Source organism: Prionailurus bengalensis, chromosome A2, assembly GCF_016509475.1.
Source record: "Prionailurus bengalensis isolate Pbe53 chromosome A2, Fcat_Pben_1.1_paternal_pri, whole genome shotgun sequence".
Classification (NCBI taxonomy): Eukaryota; Metazoa; Chordata; class Mammalia; order Carnivora; family Felidae; genus Prionailurus; species Prionailurus bengalensis.
Window position 1 is genome coordinate 126,895,415 of NC_057348.1, and position 21,193 is coordinate 126,916,607.

Consider the following 21,193-nt stretch of genomic DNA (forward strand, 5'->3'; position numbering starts at 1 on the left):
CAAAATTAACATAGTTAATATCAGGTTCCATGAGCAGTAGGAAGCAGAAATTAAGGCCAATTTCTGAATTTCCATAAAGTCAGGTAGATGAGAGCATTCAGGACTTGAGTCATCAAAGCCCTCGCTTTCCTTCATTACTTTGTTTTAATTATGCAGCAAGGTGAACATTGGTGTGGTAAAGAGAAAGCATCTCTGAGCAGAAAAGGCTCCCAGTCTGGAGGAAGAAGAGAAGGGCAAAGGAAACTCAGAAACAAAATCAATGAAAATTCAAATGACTGGAAAACACTGAGGTAGCTGGCAGAAGCAAACAACCAGAGAACAGAAACAAGGCCTCCCTGTTTAACCAGAATTGAATTTAGAGGGAGGGAGACCTTTCATCTAGCATTTCCATGTTTCCTTAAATAGACAGACAGCACAGCCTAGAGGCAGACGAGGAGACTGCAGTCAGGCGGCCAGGATCCCGGACCCTGCTGCTGCCACTTGCTGGCCCTGAGTATTTGGGAAGATTTTCTAGGATTCTGGAAAACTGGAAGCAACACTGTTTTCAAGAACAAGCAAGTGCTACTCTACTTTCTACCCCCAGACAAGGATGTGAACTTGTTTTTGCTGGGTTTGACTTGAGAACCAGCAAAGTCAATTGTCTGCCCACATTCCCTTAAAACAGTTGGTGTGCATTCTTCATTCACAGTGATATTCTGAGCATAAAAAGGCCACGGTGAGACAAGCATTTGGTAGGTTTCTCAACGCTGGCAGGACTCTAAGGGAGTAGAGAAGGTCTCAGCTTTGCACACCCACTTAGTGCTCCTAGAGGCCAGAAAAAGAGCCATGCACGATGCACTACATTCATCTATTGCCCTACCTTGCTTCCACTGCAGTCTGTACCCTTGGCTAAACAACTCAAGGAGTCACATACAGTTTGCAAAAGTGTCCTTTTCCTGCCAAAACAATGCATGCCCCTTGGCAGGTGTTTAGCCTCCTAAAGCTAAAAAACCTCATTTTCTGCATCTCTAAAATAGGAATAATAGTAGCTGTGCCTTGTGCTTTGCAGAGATGAAACAAAATACTGCATGGGAGCCATCTGACCCATGCCCCCAAGAAGAACCCCAAAATGCTGCTGTTGGTAAGGGTGGCTGCTGTGGCTGTTTTGTTACTGATGTAAAACCAATGGAAACCCCAATGGGCCACCTAAAAATCATACGCTCCCAGCAGGCTAATCAGTTTGGTAAGCATTTAAAGAAGAGGGGCAAGAATAATAAGAAAGGGTTAAGAAACACCTGTCACCCTTTTAACTATGTCATCTCCAGAACCATCTCAAGAGGGTGCCTCATTTGTCAGCAGAGGGACTGGAGGTTTGCCAGCATTCACAGAGAATTCCTCCTGCTCCCTTTCTCTCCCCTTCAGAATGAACAAGTACAAGAACTGTGCCAAGATGCTTGTACCAGGACAGTTCTTACATAACCACATTCTTCTCAAATTGGTTCTTGTCCCTTCCCATTGGAAAGGTTTTGACAGTCTTCCTACACATACAAAATGCCGTCCCCAGAATTAGAATCCCACGCCATGAAGCCAGTTCCCGGTGTATAAATTACTTTGTCCCAGACTTGAAACAGGTCTGGATGTCATGCTCACACCCCCTCCCCAAGGTCACATCACACCGAATTCAGAGCTATGAGACATATTGACAACTGGTATCCATTTGGAAAAAAGAAAAAGAAAAAGAAAAGTCTCAGGAAAAAGAATAAAAATAGAAGGCACCCTAACTCCATGTGGAGCTGTTCAATGGCTGTCCAAAGCAAGGTCAACACCAAGCAGGCAACTGTATCAGCAACTGACAGTTTCTTCACCCTCTTGCCTGCACCCCAGGAGAGCCAGCACTGTTCTTGAGGGTGCTTTGATATGATCCTACCAGAGGCAAAATCACTAGGCCAGGCAACGACAGCAAAGCATAATGGGAAGAGGTGACGGATGTTTCCAACAACCCATCGTAGACGCCAGGATGCCATAACTGCTCATCCTATTCTAGACTCTGATCAAATGCTCTGGTCTCACGCTGTCCAGACTACATCCAAGGTACTCTCAATGGTTATCTTGGATGGAGTCAGCCAACTGAAAAGTGCTTCCTGTTGTGGACAGCAAAACTTCTTTGGTTTATCTCGTGGTTTGGAGCCCTCCCTGCCTTTGAAAGTTCTCACAGAAGCAACTACTGTGTACTGAATACTGTACTGTGTACAGACTGGATCCATAAGGACATACCTAGCAGTAGGCCTGTGTGCTAGCTGCTCCTGAGTAGCAAAAAGGCAGAGGAAAAAGAACCACGTCTTCATTAAAGAAGTTCTTTGAAGGGTATAAAATTCCTGCCCTGATAAGCACTCATAAAAATTCTCTAGAATTCACGGACTTTGGGACACATCACCCCTTAGGATTAGCTTTGCTTTTGAAGCTAACATATTTCTACTCTTTGAACCCATCTGGTTATGGTCAAACGAAGAACTGTCCCAGTTATCCAAGGGGGAAAATGTGGCCCCTGGACTCATTATGGCCACCAGATCTAAATGTAAATCAGTAATTACATAGAATTTATTAACATTTTCTCAGTGCCAGGCAGGTTTCTAAGAACTTAACCATATCAACTCATTAATCTCCATAGCAAGGTAAGGCAGGGACTATTACTTACGCTCATCTTACTAAGGAAGATACTGAGGTATATAAAAGTTAAATCGACTGTCCAAGGTCACATAGCTGATAAGCAATGGAGCTGTGATGCAAAACCAGACAGTCTGGCCCAGGGGCTGTGCTCACAAAAGCTGTGTTAGTCTTGAATAAAATGGACTTATTTATATGTCACTAAGCCTACATCCCCCAAGTATCATCCTTGTACCTGCTGGATGGTGCCCTTTGGCTCCAAAGTTCCATGTATAAAGAAAGGATGCCAAGAAGGTGTGCACAATATGCTAAGAGGTTAATGACTAACACTGTTCGATAAGTTGCCGCCTTCTGCCACAGCCATGTTTAAAAGAGGACAAAGCTCTTGTGGGTTTTAAACTAAAAATGGAATGTGAAAGGTCTTGACTGGGGCAGGGGTTCTTGTGAACCTTTCCTAAAATTACCCCACTAAGTACTCCGCCTTCTCAAGCACAGCTGAGTGGCTCTTTATAAAGACATCTTCAGCCTGAATAGCAACTAATACACATGCCTTTGTTAGGAGCGCCCCCTAGTGACAGAAAACAGATCCAGCTCTAACAAGAGATCTAAATGGCCCTCCTCTGGTACAACAATGGGTGCTCAACAGGAAAGGATCGGGGAAACCTGTCTTCCTCACTCAGTTTTCAGTAGTCATCCCTGAAAAATTTTGAGTAGAGTTAAAATAAATTATAGTAAAAAACAGAAAAGGAAGATGAAGCTCAAATATTGTTATTACAATGAAAAAGTTCTCTTTTAAAATATTTCCTTTAAAAATATCAAAACGTGGGGTGCCTGGCTGGCTCAGTCAGTGAAGCATGCAACTCTTGATCTCAAGGTCGCGAACTCAAGCCCCAAGTTGGGTGCGGAGCCTACTTAAGATAAAAAATTAAAAAGAAAAATTAAAAAAATATCAAAAAATTTCACAAGTATAATTATTTATGTGTCCCTGGTCAGGGAGTAAGGACCGATGTACTTTTCACCACCTCCAGGGGGCATCCATAGCAGGTAAATGCCAGATGTTTTGGGGCTGATTCTGAGAGGAGATTATCTGCCCCTCCACGGTCCTGCCCCCCACTAAGGTGGGGCCAAGGGGAATAACATGGCACATACATAAATCACTGACCTGATGGAAATGTCGGGGACAACATATGCCTTAAGGCAAGAGATGGGCAAAGGAAAAGGGGGCCCACCCTCTACCTCCCACAGTGAGAGCACATGCTGGGGCTGCCCCTGTAAGCCACACTGGGCCAATTTTAACTTCCCCAATCCAGCCAGACAGCAAAGCAAGATCAGGGAAGAAAAGATCTGTAAGTATTCCACATGGAACTTCTTAATGTCTCTCTCCATCACTAGGAAGAGTGATGACACTAACCTGGGATAGAGGTGGCCATATGAGGCTGCACCAACCTGAAGAACCTACTTCACAGGACTCTCTGTCCCAGTGGTCTGCTCTGCTGGGTTCACTGATGGCAAATACAACCCGATATCTGATCTCCCTGGGTTCTGCCAGAGATCTTTCCAGAGCTAACTTTCCCTCTTCTACATGTATAATTAGAACTTCAACAAAGCTATAGTCTCTGCACTTAAAACCAAATGTGAAGGCAGTGTGTGCCATGTTATGTATCATGTAACCAGGAACATTCATGAAAGAACCACATAACCTGGACATGTAAGGACAAGACACTGGTGGTCTTCTCTTCATCTGTAAGGAAGGAGTCCCTTGGAAAGACATGACTCCCACTCACCAATCAAGAAAGTGAACAACATAGCTGCCTGCAACGTTTGCCTCAACTGTTGGCAGCCTCATAGAATGCCCTCATTTGGCTGCTTTCCTTTCAGAACCCCACCCCCCCCACCACCCCACCTTGCTATTTGTTGGGAGTGAGGAAGGCACAGACAGAGATAAATTCCAAAAATGTCCAAGAGGCTCAAGTAGTCCCTATCATCAAGGCCAAAGTCTCAACAACATCTCTGAACATACAACTCAGGAAGTGGCTACTTAAAAAGTTGAAAAATGATTCTATAAATTCTATTTACCTGAGAAATGTATATTAAGAATCAGCTCAGAGTTCCCTACACAGCTCTGCACCCCATCCCAATAATGCTGGTTCCCTGGGACTCCACCAATCGTCCCTACCCCTTCCATGTTATTGCTGTCATGTTTTGATTATGGGTGTTTTTAACCTCAAAATACATTATTACTATTGTTTCTACAGTCCATATGCATTTAGCTTTTCCATTTCCAGTGCATTCTTTCCTGCATGTCCATGTTAAGACAGAAGATAATACTAGATGTACAGACCATTATACCTCATATAAAAGGCCCCCATGACAGCATGAGGAAAAAATAATTGAGAATGAGAGTCTGAATATGTGGATACCAGAGAAAAGCTCATCTGCCACGAACAACAGACAAATCTCAATTAATAGAGAGGCCAGCTGGGCATCTTAGGGTATTCCTACCCCCGAAAGTCCCCAGTGAAGGCTAAAGAGAGCCCCCCCCCCCAATCCTAAGGCTCCTGTCTTGGTCCTACAACTTCACCCTCTGCAGGCTGATAAGCAGAGCTGCAATGTCAGTGGGTGTCCCAGTGGCTGTTTGTCCAAGTTTAGAAGCAGGATGAGGGTGGGGATTCTGGTTGGGAATCGATGGCTGTGATTTTGCGCCACCTGGTGGCTGATTCTGCTCCAGCTTCATAATAACCGGAATCTCCCCGGTTGGTTACACTAGCAAAAGTGCAAATGATTTGGGATGAGCACTGGGTGTTGTATGGAAACTAATTTGACAATAAATTTCATATATTGGAAAAATAAATAAATAAACATTAAAAAAAAATTTTTTTTTTAAAGTGCAAATGATTAGGACTGGGGCTTTGCTGCATTTCAGATAGGGAAAAGGGGTGTGTGACCAGAAGGGACCAGATCGTAGTGCCCACGAGGCACAATATAGAAGACTTGCTTCCAAGGAACGGGCACACACAGTGTCTGCCTGCAAATTCACTAAGACTGAACCATGGCAGTGTCTCAGTCACTGGTAGGCCCTCAACTAACATCCCCCAGGGGTCTCTCAAGTGGAAGGGATGGTCTGGGGTTGGATGGACTGGAAAGGATTGGCCAGAGCTTCCTGGAAGAGCACCACAGCCCACACAGGGACCTCCCAAATTCTGAATAGCTAAAATTTGCAGAATTTCAATAAATGACACTTCAGAAAAATACTAGTTGTCCCTTTTGCTTTTCTGACCTATTGTTTATGGGTCACATATTTAACTACTTGAAAGAAAAGTGTTCGGCTAGGAACTCTATCCTAATTATCAAATCATTCATATGGGAAAATGTGACTTTACAAAAAGCTGCTTCACCTTGTAGTTACCAGAGTTGCAAAGGTTGGGGGAGAGATGAGGAGAATCACAAAATTAGGTACACGTCAAAATTTACATTCTGCAATTCCCACAAATGTATTCTGGATTCTTATTGTCTCTGTGCTCTAAGGAACCAAATCACATTCTCAGTGACAAAACCTTATGAGAAAGTCCTGTCAGGAATGATGCAGAAATAGAAGCCAAGTCTCCCATAGGCAGGGTTCTCCTCTATGTACGGTGACTGTGGAATGAAAATTCCCCTGATCTCAAGAACATGGTATTTTTGTACAGCAGCAGTTTCTAGGAAGCTTCTGACTCCAAACAAATGCATCAATGTCCGCCATGTCTCCTGAGCAGTGCACCAAGTGTTGGGAAGACATTGTTACACCTCACACGCCTGTCAGCTAGTGGACGGTGGGCTTTCTCTTCCCCACTTATCATGCACAGGCACGGGCTGGGAGGGGACTGAGCCTGAGACTGCCTGAGGTCCTCCTCTCCAGGGCTTACCCCTGACTGAAAGCTCCCCAGGCACTGGTAGTGCATTCGATTCTCCTTATTTCCTGTAGCCATGTTCTGTGACATCATGGAAAATCCGGATATAACAAATACTGAACCATTGCTTCCTAGGGGAAATACAGTGTTAGGCTATTTCCAGTCTCTGGTCACATGATTTTTGCCAACCAATCGATACATAACCTTGTCTTATGTATTTTTTAAGACAACTTAATTAATACATATTGCTGGTTCATTAACAATGAACCCACGGCAACAACACTGCAACATTGGCCTGACCTGAGTTTATCTAGCACACACATTTCCCCCATAAGGCACATCCCAGCTCTGTGCACTTACAAAACCCAGCATCACGACGCTTGGGGACCACTTTAAATAGCAATATCACCAACATAAAACACAAGTTTCAAAAATTGAGGCCTTGGCCAGACTATGAAAAGGACTCCCATTTAAAGTATTGTAGCCAAGGGGCGCCTGGGTGGCGCAGTCGGTTAAGCGTCCAACTTCAGCCAGGTCACGATCTCGCGGTCCGTGAGTTCGAGCCCCGCATCAGGCTCTGGGCTGATGGCTTGGAGCCTGGAGCCTGTTTCCGATTCTGTGTCTCCCTCTCTCTCTGCCCCTCCCCCATTCATGCTCTGTCTCTCTCTGTCCCAAAAATAAATTAAAAAAACGTTGAAAAAAAATTTTTAAAAAAATAAAATAAAGTATTGTAGCCAAAACAAGAAGGTGGAGCATCCCCCCCTTGTTTGACCTCATGTCTGCAAATGACTATGAAAGCAGGAGTATTGATTTGGGGGTTACAAATAAATTCTAGTGAATAGTTGGAGTTGCAAATATGGAATCCATGAACAATGAGGACTATTTCAAACCCATTTGAATTTAAAATTCTCTATAATCTGTTCTCTTTTGCAAAGTCAATTTGACTTCTCTCTGCATGCAAGCTAAAATGTCAGCCCATGACACACGCTTGCAGTTTCCCAGGCACACATTGTTCTTCCATCAGTAACTTTTATTTTGAACCATGCATTTTTTCACTATCCTCCTGGGACAACTTATGACTCTCCCATCCCTCATCCTCAATAATAATACCAATAGTAATTGTAACATCGGCATAACTGCATCTAAATTCATAGTCTGTTTAATAAGCGCCATGCGCTATTTGGTGTGATTTACAAGTATCTACTAATTTAATTCACACAAATCTATTGATAGAGACAACTCTTATACTCCAGATTTAAGATGAGAAAACTAAGACATGAAAATGTCAAGTTATCTGCCCACATCACTCAGCCTGTGATCAGGGGAGTCAGGAATCAGCCCTGGGCAGCCTGAATTCAGACCCAAGTTTAATCCTGATGTCATGCTACAGTTATGGTTAAATTCTAGCAGCATTTAGACCAGGAGGCTTCCTCTTGTGATAGGGAAACAGGGACAGGGATGGAGGTGGAGGAAGCCATGGATAAAGACCCATCTCACTTCATTCCCTGCCATCTATATTTGAGAAAAAATGTATTAAAATGACACCAAGCCCTGCATATGCAATTGCATATGATTATACTTGTGTAACGATCTATAATTTTCTTCTATCATTTGGAAGTAGAAAATCCTCTAAAAATTTTAACATGAATCTGTATTAATCATTTAAAAAAATTTTTTTTATATTCTCTGATCCTTTGATATCTTAGATCCTTGCCAGGAGAGGAGGAACTGCCCTTCCCAGGGTTAGCTGATTCCTACAGACAGGAAGCATGCCCTCTATATGCAAACTAGCCAATCCAGATCCCAAACCCCAAGGGATCTCCTTCATCAGGGTTTTGCACTCAGGGCCACTATGACCCTGCCCTAATCACAGGGCCAGGTGACAGGCAACTAAGGGCGATCTCTAGGAGATTATTCAAACCTGCTTACACTTATCTTGCCTTGACTTTTTTCACGGAAACCACAACAAAGGCTCTTGTCCATGTTTCCCCTCACTCCCTCTACCTCCTGACCACCACCAATGCTTTCCCACATGGTCCTGTGTGGGGTGACATGTTCCCTCTCTTGATAACAACGAGTAATACAGTATCTTTTCAACAACTATGATCTCTAGGTGAGGTGCTGGCCTCAGCAAACCTGAACGCGATCAAACCTACATTTTAAAAGAGAATCTTGGGGCACCTGGGATGCTCAGTCCATTAAGCGTCTGACTTTGGCTCAGGTCATGATCTCATGGTCTGTGAGTTCGAACCCTGGGTCAAGCTCTGTGCTGACAGCTCGGGGCCTGGAGCCTGCTTCTGATTCTGTGTCTTCCTCTCTCTCTGCCCCTCCCCTGCTCGCTCTTGTCTCTCTCTCAAAATAAGTAAACATTAAAAATTTTTTTAATAAATAAAAGAGAATCTTAAGTCTGAAATAATATTTTTCTCAATGCCATTTTCCACTTTTACATCTTAGTCACTTCTTTCTCTTAAGACAATCTGAAAATGTTAAGGGAAAGGGAAATATTTATCAAAACTTTTCATATTAAAGCACATTATATTGTTAAGAAACAGTTTCTTTTAAAAATGAGTTTATTTTGGTTCCAAACTAAAGGAATGGGAGAAGGGGGGCATCTAGAAAAAAAAAACAGCCTTGTCCAACTTCAACACCTGCCTTAGTACAAGAGAGATCAGAAAAATGAACTACAGGGAGCCTGGGTAGCTCAGTCACTAAGCATCTGACCTTGGCTCAGGTCATGATCTCACAGTTTGTGAGTTCAAGTACCACATTGGGTGAGTACAAGCCCCGCTTCAGGTAAAACACAAGCCCCAGATGAGCCCCATTTCTCTGTCTGTCTGTCTGTCTCTCTCTCTCCCCCCTCACTCACATGCACCCTCTCTCTGTCTCAAAAGAAAGAAAGAAAGAAAGAACAAAAGAAAGAAAGAGAAAGAAAGATGAACTACAAATATGTCCTTTTTAATGACTGTCCCACAAACTGGACAAAGGTAAAAATCTTAAGCAGAGAAGCTACCAATTCAACATCTGAAGGGTTTCTAGCCAGGAACACAACTCTTCACAGAGTATGAATACCATTTGACACAGTTCTTGACCATTATAACCAACAAGGTACAGTTTGTTAGCAGGCATTTCCCCGGTTTTCAAAATAAAGTCATTCTAAATAGAATCTGCCTTCCATCACCTTGAGAAATACATGTGCCCTTCCCTTCTTAGTTCCAGTAACCCTGACCCTCCTCCCACCCAGGGACGTGCAAAGGTATGTCTACTTGGAAACTAGAGAATCATGAACTGAGAGATCTTAGAAGATTAAGCAGCTTTGTTTTAGAAGCAGATGCTTTTCTGTGTTATGACTAACCATACACGCCATTTAGCCACTTTAAATTGAGATTTCAGAATTATTTCATCAGAAAAACCTGCTCTGTCGGGATGCTGTGCTGAGAAGAGACGTAAGGCCATCTGCCTTCTCAAAGGTGTTGTGCTTTATTATCCTTTAACAACTGTTCTGCCTGCCTTGTGGGAGCAACTGCCCCTCCTGCTTTGGAAAACTGAACAAGCTGCCTGTGATTTCCATGACATGTGCTCTCCACAAAGCAAGGAAGGGAAGTGGTATTTGCTGGGCACATCCTCCGTTCCACGTGCTGGGCCACTCACTAACAGATGATCTTTAATGGCCTTCCAACAACCTTGAAATAGAACAGTAGCTGCATGGTTGAGGAAACTGATGGCCGAAGAGGTGAAAATAATGGGCCCGCTGGTCCAATGGCTTGTAATTAGGAAATATGGAATTAAAATCTAGGCCCACTGAACTCCAAAAACTTGTCATTTAACACTTCCTAGGCGTTGCCTCCTTAGGAGATGTGAAATGAGAAACAACAATCTTCATCTTATGAATTGAAATTCTTCCTCAAAGAGATCCAAAAGATTGTCCAAATCTCAAGTGCTCCTAAAGGAGGAGACAGTAAGGAGTTCACTAAGGGAATGGGCAAGACTATTCCTCTTTCAGAAGCACAGAGAGTATTGTGCATCAAGACAGCTTACAGAACCTAGAGATTTTACGGCCACTTGTGTCCCGCCAGCATTTTTGCACGACGGTCTCTAGGTGGCGCAATGAGCGCATGATTCCATTTACTGAGGCTTGTCTGTTTCTGGTAGACTGGCCTTCGAAACTGAAAATCTCTGCTTATCAAAGCTGTTGGAAAATTTCCACCATTAGAAATCATTACTAACTCGTCTTTCCAATTTCTCAACTCTCTTATGCACGATAGTGGCCTAGAAGAAGTTTCAGGGGAAGGACTAAAATTGAAAACCAAAAAAAGAATCATGGAAAAATAAAGGAAACCAACACTCTCTTTTGGTTATCCTATGTTCCAGGTCTCTGCTTTTTCTAAAATGACTTTTCAAGTCCTTTGAAAGGAGGCCACATAAGAGCTAAAGCCTTAAAACCACATCAAATTAATTTTAAGTGAAAAAAATACATTGTTTTTCCCAAAGTACTTGAAGCAGAACATTCAGTAGACACTGAAAACTAAGACAGATATACTCTAATACTAAACTGTGGAAGGAATTAACATCATGTTAACACAGATGGAGCTACATTGAGAAAAGTCACTCAGAGTTTGGCTCATGAAATACTCTGATTATTTCACATAGGACCAGAACACGAAAATAAAAAGGGAGATGTTTCATACGTCCCACACCCATTATATATACCCTTCCTAGAGATCTGTCATAACCCTAAGAACCTGTAATAATCCAAGTCCTGGTAAGTATTCTTCCCCTGACTTCCCTCTCTCCTCTGTCCTTCACACACATGGCCAGAAGAAGAAATGACACTGTGCATTCTGGGATCCAAATTCCCCCTGACAAAAACCACTAGGACCTGGGGCAGAGACACAATGAGTCCTGGGTGGCAGCATGTAGAAAGAACTAACGTTGTGTATTTTCTGCATAGTTCAAATGCACTGGAAATCCAGGCAATAGTGGAGGAAGACCACGAAACGGTAGCAACTCAGGCAAACCCTACACCTAGGCTCTCCACTAGGGCAAGATGTCAGAATCAGCTGGGGGTATTTTGAAATACACATGCCTTGATCTCTTCCCAAGCTATTTTGATATGATTTGAGGGTAGGAGACTGGGTGATTTTCCAAAGCTTCCCTGGTGATTTGGATAGACCTCGTTCAACATGCAAAAGTAAAACCTGTAAAGAACTGGGTGGGGAAAGAGAACGTGAGCCCCATCCACATTCCCTCAGCCATATCCCTGATAAATAGGCTCTGCCAATGCACAGATGCATGAGAGCAGGGCTGGGGTCACCTACAAGCCTTGACCATCGATACACAGCAAGTACAGGGAAATCTCACATGGTCCTTCAGCCACGAAACTTTTTGCTAAGATTTTAAAAAATAGATTCAACTATAAAATCAAATGTAGTGTCAGTCAAAATATGAGATATGGGAGAGCCTGGTGGCTCAGTCAGTTGAGCGTCTGACTCTTGATTTCGGCTCAGGTCATGATCTCACGGTTTATGGGTTTAAGCCCCCTGTCAGGCTCTGTGCTGACAGCATGGAGCCTGCTTGGGATTCTCTCTCTTCCTTTCTCTATGCCCCTCCCATAGTGGCACACTCTCTCACAAAATGAATAAATATACATTAAAAAATATGAGATATGATGAGGTAAAAATGATGTCACAGTACCTCTGTACAGTAAGTTGCAAAGCAACAATATGATGTCTGACAAGTATACTTATTAGAAAACATATATTAAGACTATCACTATAAAAACAATAACTTATCAGATTTCTTTAGTTTAGGAAACATTAGAAAAGTTAAAAAAAATAGTCACTCCGATCCATTGGATTAAAGTGGAAATGTCAGTGTTTGTGGAAAGGAAAGCCATTTGGTAATAACAACCTTAAAAATATATGCCAAAGAAATGACAGTCCCACAAATTTATCTGAATAACTTGATCATGGATGTGTATAACTAATGGGCGGCAAAGATGTTAATTGTAGACTTATTGGTAATTTCAAAACATTGAAATGCTCAGTAAAAGGGTTTGATTAAATAAAGTGTAGTCCATCCAAACAATGAAAAAGTCTTCAGTAATGGAAAACGATACAAGTAAACTCATGTGGAAATATTTGCAAAGACAATGCCCATGAAAGGCAAGGTTTCCCAAATACCATATAAAGCAGGATACTGATGTATATAAATATTAATATTGGTGCGTGTGTGTGTGCGCGTGTGTGTATTAAAGGAGAGTGTATCCGGTAATATAAAGCAATGCCTGGTGATTTCTAATCCCTGAAGCCAAAATCTCATTTTTTGCCATTTACAATGGAGGCTAAAATGGAGACCTAATTTTATAGCTGGAGAATTTGAGATTAATTAGCTCAAAGTCACAGGAGAAATGCAATGATGATAAAGGCAATAAAGGAATCCAAGTTGAAATAAAAACAACAGATTATATTCCAGACAAGCTGTGTTCTGATCTGTAAACTGAAAAAAAGAAAATCTAGGGGCCCATAGCAAGTGCCCATAGCAAGGCAAAACTTTTAGGAAAATATAAATCACATAAATCTGACCGTGAATACATGTCAGGAGCCTCCCAATTTGACTTTGATACAAAATCCATGTATGTAAGTAATCCAATCACTAACCCAATAATAAGATCCATCCCACAGTTGCCATTGCCCATTTAATTCGAATAGAACCTTAAGCATCTTGTGAAGTAGATTTAATGAAGTCTAGATGCATCCCGGGCTAACTACACTTAATCAGAACCGAATAAACAAACTCAGTATTAGTCACACTTGTGCAAGTTATTCCGCTTCACTGCAGCCAGAAGAGATTTTCATGTGATCCTGTTTAAAAAGCTAAACATCTGGAAAATATGGAAACTATTCTGTGAGGCGCAAGAGGACCACACGCTCGGAGGAGCCATCAGTTGTGTGGCTGGGGTCAGGCCCCTGATGTTGGAAGGAGAGCACTTACTGGAGACAGCTTACTTACAATGAAGCCAAGTTTTTTATAATCCCGTGTGTACATGGACTTGCGTTTCTCCATGCTGCCACTGCTGTTATTAGGTTCAGACTCTGCATCAAAAGCGATTCTTCGAAGTTCAAATATGATGTCCCTCTGAGCCTGAAGGCGTTAGGGAAAAAAAAAAAAAGGAGGGGGAGGGAAGAGCTGCTTTCATTGTGTGACATTACATACACTCCCTCTTTCCCCAGGGTCTAAATGAATCACTGCTTTCAGGCAAAAGAAAAACAGATAAAAGACAACCAATGTTCTAAGTTAGGGCTCTGCATAGTCCCCCCTGCCACTCTCCCTGCTGGTCAGCCCTGGCAACCCTCCACGATTATCCTCATGGCCAAGTCACTTGGAATACTGGTGTCAATTGCCTAGTGAAGTTCTAAATGGAGCCCCAAGTATGATGGAAGGCTTGGGTTCATACAAGCCAAGTTCAAGAACCTGGGACTTCCACACTGTTCGAAACAAAGTGAGAGGCACAGAGGTTTATGAACAGCATTCAAGTGACAAGGGGTCCCGGACTCCACTAAGAAGTGACTTCATGGAAACAAACACTTCAAAATGGCTAAAATGGTTAACTTTCTTGTTATGTGTATTTTACCATGATAAGAGAAAAATGTATGTTTTAAATAAATAAAAGGAAGCATTTCCAAACAGGGAGGGCTGTTCCACATTAAGATGCATGGCCTTCCATCACTAGAAGTGGTAAGATGACAGTCTCATCTCTCTGGGATGATTACACTTGGCCTTGCCAAAAGTCCAGGGCATGGCAGACAGCCTCTCAAAGCCTCTCCATCATTCTTAATCGCATGGCCTCGTGCCATGAACGAAGTGCCGTGGCTGTTACACACTTCACATGTGCAGTTCACATCTGCAATAGATCAGGCCCTCACGTGCCAATAATGAGTGTTTTCCTTTCCAAAGCTGCAGCGCTGTTTAAGTTGAAAATGTGCTACAGCAGGATTCCCAGCTGTTTCCTCTCACTCTGCCCTCACACAGTAAAGTTCCCCAAAAGCCTTCTGGATGGAGACATAACCTCTCACACACAACAACCAGAGACCTTGAGAGAATTATAACAAACAGCCAACCAACAAAAACGCAAGCCCAGAAATCAGGTGTCACCTGGGACCCCCACCTTCGGTAATGACGACGGGAGAATGGAAATCACTTCCTCAACCTGCAGGGTCAGTATCACACAGAGCAACCAAATGGCCCTGGTTGTCCGGGAACTTGACTCCAGAGCCATTACCATTGAAGGTATTGGGACCAAAAGCCAAGATCTGTGGCTGTGTGACATCAGGCTTCCTTATCCAATAAAGGAAGAATATGTGTGTGTTCGATGTATAATGAAGTAATCCATTTGCTTTATTCTCTGATCCTAAATTTGCCTAAATTTTAAATGCATTCCCCCAGGTTCTAAGATGACGATAAAACAATTATCATCACCTAAAAATTCCTGGTTTGGGAGTAGCCCCAGAAAAGATTTTAAATAACTTTCTCTCCCTTATGTGCTTTTGCTGCTGTCTGGTGAGCACTCACCTGGTCCTGGGGGTCCATCTTGGTCATCATCCTGTCTTCTAGAAGGTTAAAGGTAAGCACCTGTAGCACATACAGCTGGTGTGCCATTTCATTGTTGATGGCTCTCTGAGCTCGGATAACATTCTGTAGAGATAGTTCAGAAAAAATTTAAAAAAGAAAAAGCAAACAATTAATCCCCATCACTATGCCAGGTAGAGCCCCTGAATTCTCCATTTGGAGGCACAGGGAGTGTGGGCTGGTGGGTGGAACCGCCCTTCAGAAGAAAGGGGAGCATGGAGGTGATCTCAGAGCTTTTGTTTATGTTCCAGAGCCCAATAACATTCCTGCTATTTGGGCCAGAAACCAGGAAAAGACCTACTGTGTGAGGGAGGGAGAAGAATGGAAGGCACTAGAAATGCACTGGTCATTGCCACAATATGAGTCAAGAAGGTGTGACTGAAATAAGCTGAGAAGGAAGACTGGATTTCTGCAACAGAAGCATCCCCTGCAGGCCAGTAGAGGAGCGAATGGTGCATACATCTTGTAAGCAATTTTGCCATCATTTTACCCTACCATGGTCCCTGACACGTCATCCCACTTCTAAATGTGGAAAAGTTTTAGAAGCAACACAAAAAAGCAAAGTATCTGTCAGGCCTGCAGTTAATTCACTGTGGAAACTATCCAGAGACCACCACCACCACCATAATGCAGTGAGGGAATGCATGTGCTTAACTTTACTCGCCTACTAACAATTAAATGAAAAGAAAATGACCCTTCCCCTTAGAAAGAGAGTGAAAGTGGAACAAATATAAAAGGAATGGCAGGATACTAGATATGGAGGCCTTTGCCCCCACCAGAGCTGGGTCAGAAAGGAGACTAAATGCTTGGGCCTAACATGTATCTTCTTTAGCAGAGACTGTGGTTGTGCCTTAAAAATGCCGAACAACCAAACAACCGGTCATTGTGGTGAAACGACTATTCAAATCAGTGGTTTTGAATGTGATAGAGCCAACCACATCTTGCCATCTGAAAGAACTTTCTCTAGGTGCCCCCAAACCCAACATGCATTGGACTCCATGTCCTAGCTGTGAGCACCACGTCAAAATAGCCAGCTAAAGAAGAGAGGCAGAGAGAAAAAATGAGGAACAGAAAAAAGTCACTGAACCAAAATATTGGGGTTGTGTGGGTGGGAAGCTAGTCAGTGAGATGGAGAGGTGGAATGAGACCCCATACCCTTCCATTTTCAGAACTGAATGTTACTTCATAGTATGTGCCTCACATCCAAGGTGTATAGCCATCTTTTTTACTAGCAACTCAAAAGAATCTGTGCTCCAAGTTTTGGCCTGAGAATACCACCCTTGACCTTCCAGCCATCAAAGTCTCATAGAAGATTTCCTACTGAAGCAAAGTGATCTTTCAGACATGGAGGCCACAGCCACTTCCACCCATGCTAATTCTGGGCATTCTAACCCCCCCCCTGCCACACCCAGGTAACAACCATGGGCTAAGACCTTAATTTAACATTTCTCATCCTTTGTCCCTCCACCCTCCTCCTCTCACACAAACACCTTCACTGAACTACATCTGGTAGTGAAGCCTCCACTTCCACTGAGAGCCAGGACAAAGATGAACCATATCATGAATCCCCCCTCTGCAATCTCTACCAGACCATTCTTGGACCAAGAATCTACTAGGATACTCAACAAACACCCATTTCATATTCCAGTTCCTGGGGGAAAAAGTGGGTCATCCCCAAAGAACTGGGGTACCTCTTTCATTAAACAATAAAAATTATACTCATATGTTTCTTTTTATCCTGTCAGCCAGGAAGTTTAAAATCAAACTTGATGACAAACTGTAGTCATTGCCATTGGCTTTGGATTCTAGAATATTTATTGTGTTTGCCCTCATAAAGTTTTTTAACTTTCAAAAGACTCATTATATTGGTGTGTGTGTGTGTGTGTGTGTGTGTGTGTGTGTAATTGTGAGCTTGTAGAACTCTTTGAAATCACAGAAACAGAAATTGCTTCTTTCGTAAGCTGGAAATCAATCATGCATGTTTCTTTCAGCCTTTGGTTAAAAGTCAAGCAGCAGATAAGGCCTCGGGAAATCATGCTATTTGATTTATTTTGAAGCATTCACAACGTAACATGTAGGGCTTCTTTTCCACTGACATTTCAGGTCATTTTTGCATTGCAGTTCACAAGTGGATTCCATGTATGTCTTTCCTGCCTGTGTCTTGCAAAGGGGCCCAGGAAAATGATGGTCAAAATTACAGGGCTTCTGTCAGTCTGAGAAGGTTTCCAGCTAGCTTCCTCATTAAAAGCTGTATAAGCTCACACAAGTGGATTTTTTTAAGTCAAGGAGCCCCTGATTTCCTAAATGTAAAGCTAGAGTGATGGTAACTATAATAAACCTGCACCATTGGGAGAGATTTCCACCCCTTCCTGCCAGAATGTCTTTCTAGAGCAGTTCCAGAGACGCCTCCTTACAATCAAAGGAGGCCATTCCTGTGGGAAAGCCTTGTTTATTCCAGTTCCAAAACCACATTTCTTCCTTTCTAGTTCCTACTGCTTCCTCACAGAAGCAAGTCATAGAACACACCACGAATGGAAGCCAAAAGAGGAGATATATGAACACACCAGACCATTCCCACCCAACAAAGAAGTCACGGCACGTAGGTACTCACTGTTAAAATGATGGAACGAAGCTGCTTCTGAGCCAAAATATTCGCCATCTCCTGTTGGAGGAAAACACACCCACATAAAACCTTAGGTTAGAAAAATCCATTTCAACATGGCCCCAAATGACTATCCTGGGTGTGCTTCCTAACTGTATATCAGCAGTATTTCTTATGAAGGAATAGACACCAACAGGCAGTGGTATTCAAATGACTTTTTGAATGTTCTGTTTTGATAACAAAGCTTTGTCCAAAAGCAGAGGAAGGAAATCTGGCACCCACAAACTTCTCCTCTCCTTTTTTTAGGAATTTCCACCTTCCAGGAAAAATTGAGTACTGAATTAAAAGTGAATGCTCCAAAGGAGAGCAATGGCTCTCCATTCCAAAGGCTCATCAGCTTTTATTAGACTATACATGTGTAGGGAGGTTTCACTAGGAGACACGCCTGCCCCCAAGGAGATCCCCATAGTAGAGAACCATCATTTTAAGGACCTAAACCTTCTTAATCTATGCAAAACCAAAGAGGGAGTGGTACTTATCCCAGGGCTTGAAAACAATGTATGCAAGTGAACCGAGCAGCTCTTTAGGGAAGGACAAATATCTGAGCAAATGCGAAGCTCTTAGAGCCCACACTCCACATTGCTAGGCATCATTTCTACAAGCTGTACTTTGGGCTTTGGGCTGCCTGGCTAACACAGAGGAATTGCAGGTGACTTTATTAAAAGAAATGATTCATGGACACTCTTTCTAAATATTGAGAAACAGATAGTAAGGAGAAATTATAAAGCTGGGTACAACCATGGTACAAACATTCAAAAACAAAAATACTGCTCATATTCAGGAAGACACCTGCGTGTTGTTTTTTGGGCAGGGAGGGGCTGGATTTTAGGGTTGCTGCTCTTAACTGAGTAGAGAAGAAACTAAGCTACGATTCAAACACACAACCATGAATTCATTCGAGGTTAAAATAAACTTGCAGGAAGCAAGGAGGACCCAGAACACAGGGAGAAAGTGCAAGGGGGACACGCAAGCAGGCTTGGGCAGAAACAGAATGTGGGGACTTACAGTCAGAGGACAATCAAGGATGTCAACACTGCTCTCTACACCAACCTAATGGTGCCATCGTCACCACAGAAAGGAAAGCAAGTAGGAAAGAAGAAGGGATGGAAATTCAGAGGACTCTGTTAGAGGTTACAATTTTAGTTTAACACCCCTGCTGACCCACTGCATTGCAGAGAAAAGTGCATAAATACTGTGAGGTGTTTCAAATCACCTTCCAATCTCTTAAGAATAAAAAAGCAAGGACAATGACACACACAGAAACAAGTAAAAGAGCAGCCTGGAAAGAACCTGTCTTTCTATGGTGCGCACAGAAGGCAGTACTTGCTTCCTAATGCAAATAGGAAGGTCCACTTTTTTTTCTTGGACCACAGGAAAAACAAAGAACCCAAAGGACCCTACAGTTCTTTTAATTTATTTTCTTTTATAAAAATGAAATTACTGCCTAATCACACACAAAAAAAGAAAAAAAGTTCTCTATTTTAGCCTATTGATTGATGAAATTTTAAATAAGTTAAAAAGGACAATTTATTTCCAGTATCTACAGCAATTGTTGTAATTATCTGTTGACATTATTTATCTTTTTCTGTAAGCCTATGGTCACCTTAAGGGCACCGAGACTGTCCTTTTCATCTTTGTATTCCATGCCTGGAGCACTATGTCTGACAGAAAGTAGACAATAAATGATTGGAAATGAAAGAACGTTTTCTACTACCCTTGTAAGGAACAGAAACTTGGTCAGGGAGAAAATAAAAAATCCTTGTCTCCAACATGGATTTGTTGTTGTTGTTGTTGTTGTTGTTGTTGTTGTTGTTCAATATAAGAAAACTGAGTAAACTTGAGAGTCCATAGAGAATATTTTATACCGTTAAGATGATATAAAAGTATAGATAGATATAAATATTGATGTAGGGGGGCCCCTGGGTGACTCAGTCAGTTAAGCATCCGACTTTGGCTCGGGTCATGATCTTGCAGCTCATGGGTTCAAGTCCTGCGTTGGGCTCTGTGCTGACCACTCAGAGCCTGGAGCCTGCTTCAGTTTCTGTGACTCCCTCTCTCTCTCTCTCTCTCTCTCTCTCTCTGCCCCCTCCCCTGCTCACACTCCATCTCTCTCTCTCAAAAATAAACATTAAAAAAATTTAAAAATAAAAAAATATGGATATATGTATATTAACATGGAAAGATGTTCACAAAATCCTGTTTCATTTTTAAAAGCAGTTAAAAAAATAACCAGTGCATGTAGTGAAAAAAAATCATGTATGTAGAAGAGGCTTTGCTTAGAAGAAAGCAGGAAGAGGGGCCACACAAAGTGTGACCAGTTGCAAGAGTTCTCTCTTGGGGCATGCAATTAGAGGTGTCATTCAAACTTCTTCCTTTGAATCTGTATTTTCTGATTTTCCCACCAAATCTTTTAAGTTTTAAAAAGGTTTTTGTTTAAATAATACTTATGAAAACCATAAATATTTATAGAGAAATCTGGAAGGGACCTCACCAACATGTATGCCATGAAAATGGTAACATGAATAATGGCATGTAGTTGTAAGGAAAAGGATCCGTTTGCTCCCATCCTCAAGAGCCCCCTTCCCCACACAAGTACCCCTTCCCTTCACCTGTGCAGAGACAGGGAGAATCTCCCACATCCAGGAGGCATGCGGAAGCAAGAGACCCCTCCCCTGTACCACCACCTTCTCCCACACCCCCCCAAACCCCCAGGGGGCCTTGGCAAAGCGGGAGGTTCTGCCCCAGCCCCCTCTAAACCCAGCACTCTCTCAGGCCCACTCAATGAACACAAAACAAAAATATCGCTCCAGTCTGCCTGACAAGTAAAAATATCTGACCATGGTGGTATTTTTCCTCAGTAAAAGCAAGGAGAGGTGTTTAAAATCCATCTGAATTCATTTTAAACATTTTGAAAAGTAAGGAAAACCAAGTTAATGGAGTCCTACCAATGTGTTTGGCCCAAAGTCTGGAGGAGAAGTTGAAATAAATAAAATTTTTTCACTGAAGTGGAATCTGTCCAATGTCCTAAGGCTTTAAAACAAACAAACAAAGCTGTTCCTATAAATCCAATAAATAAATGTTTAGATTATGTTTTAATCTAATCAGAGGGAGAAAATGGGCTTGTGTCTTTCAGGCTCCAGAGAGTGCTTCTCTCGGCAAACAGGAGACAATTCTGTGGGTGACGCCTCCCTGACAATGGGATGCTCTGCAGAGAAGAGCAAGGTCAAGGTTGGGATTCTAGCTGTGACTCTTATCTCCTCAGCAATTGGTCAAATTCTTTACTCCCTCTGACTCTCATTTGTAAAGAGGCAATAATAAGGCTTTCCGAAGACATGAGAATTAAATGAAATAAGACACAAAGCATTGAACACTGATC

At 42.4% G+C, this 21,193-nt stretch overlaps 1 protein-coding gene across 7 annotated transcripts in view; it reads right to left on the reverse strand.

Moving 5' to 3' along the window:
• ELMO1 (engulfment and cell motility 1) overlaps positions 1–21,193 on the reverse strand; it is a 536,725-nt gene that overhangs the window by 312,952 nt on the left and 202,580 nt on the right. For 4 of the 7 annotated variants that reach the window (XR_006298577.1, XM_043589266.1, XM_043589265.1 and 1 more), the window contains exons 11-14: positions 18,823–18,867; positions 17,767–17,817; positions 15,099–15,221; positions 13,539–13,670 (exon numbers count right to left, since the gene is read on the reverse strand). Coding sequence is in view for 6 of the 7 variants with exons in the window: in XM_043589266.1 (XP_043445201.1) it covers positions 13,539–13,670; positions 15,099–15,221; positions 17,767–17,817; positions 18,823–18,867 (351 nt within the window). In the remaining variant the exon portion in view is untranslated. The remainder of the gene's footprint in view (positions 1–13,538; positions 13,671–15,098; positions 15,222–17,766; positions 17,818–18,822; positions 18,868–21,193) is intronic. The other 3 variants (XM_043589269.1, XM_043589268.1, XM_043589270.1) reach the window with 1 other exon arrangement.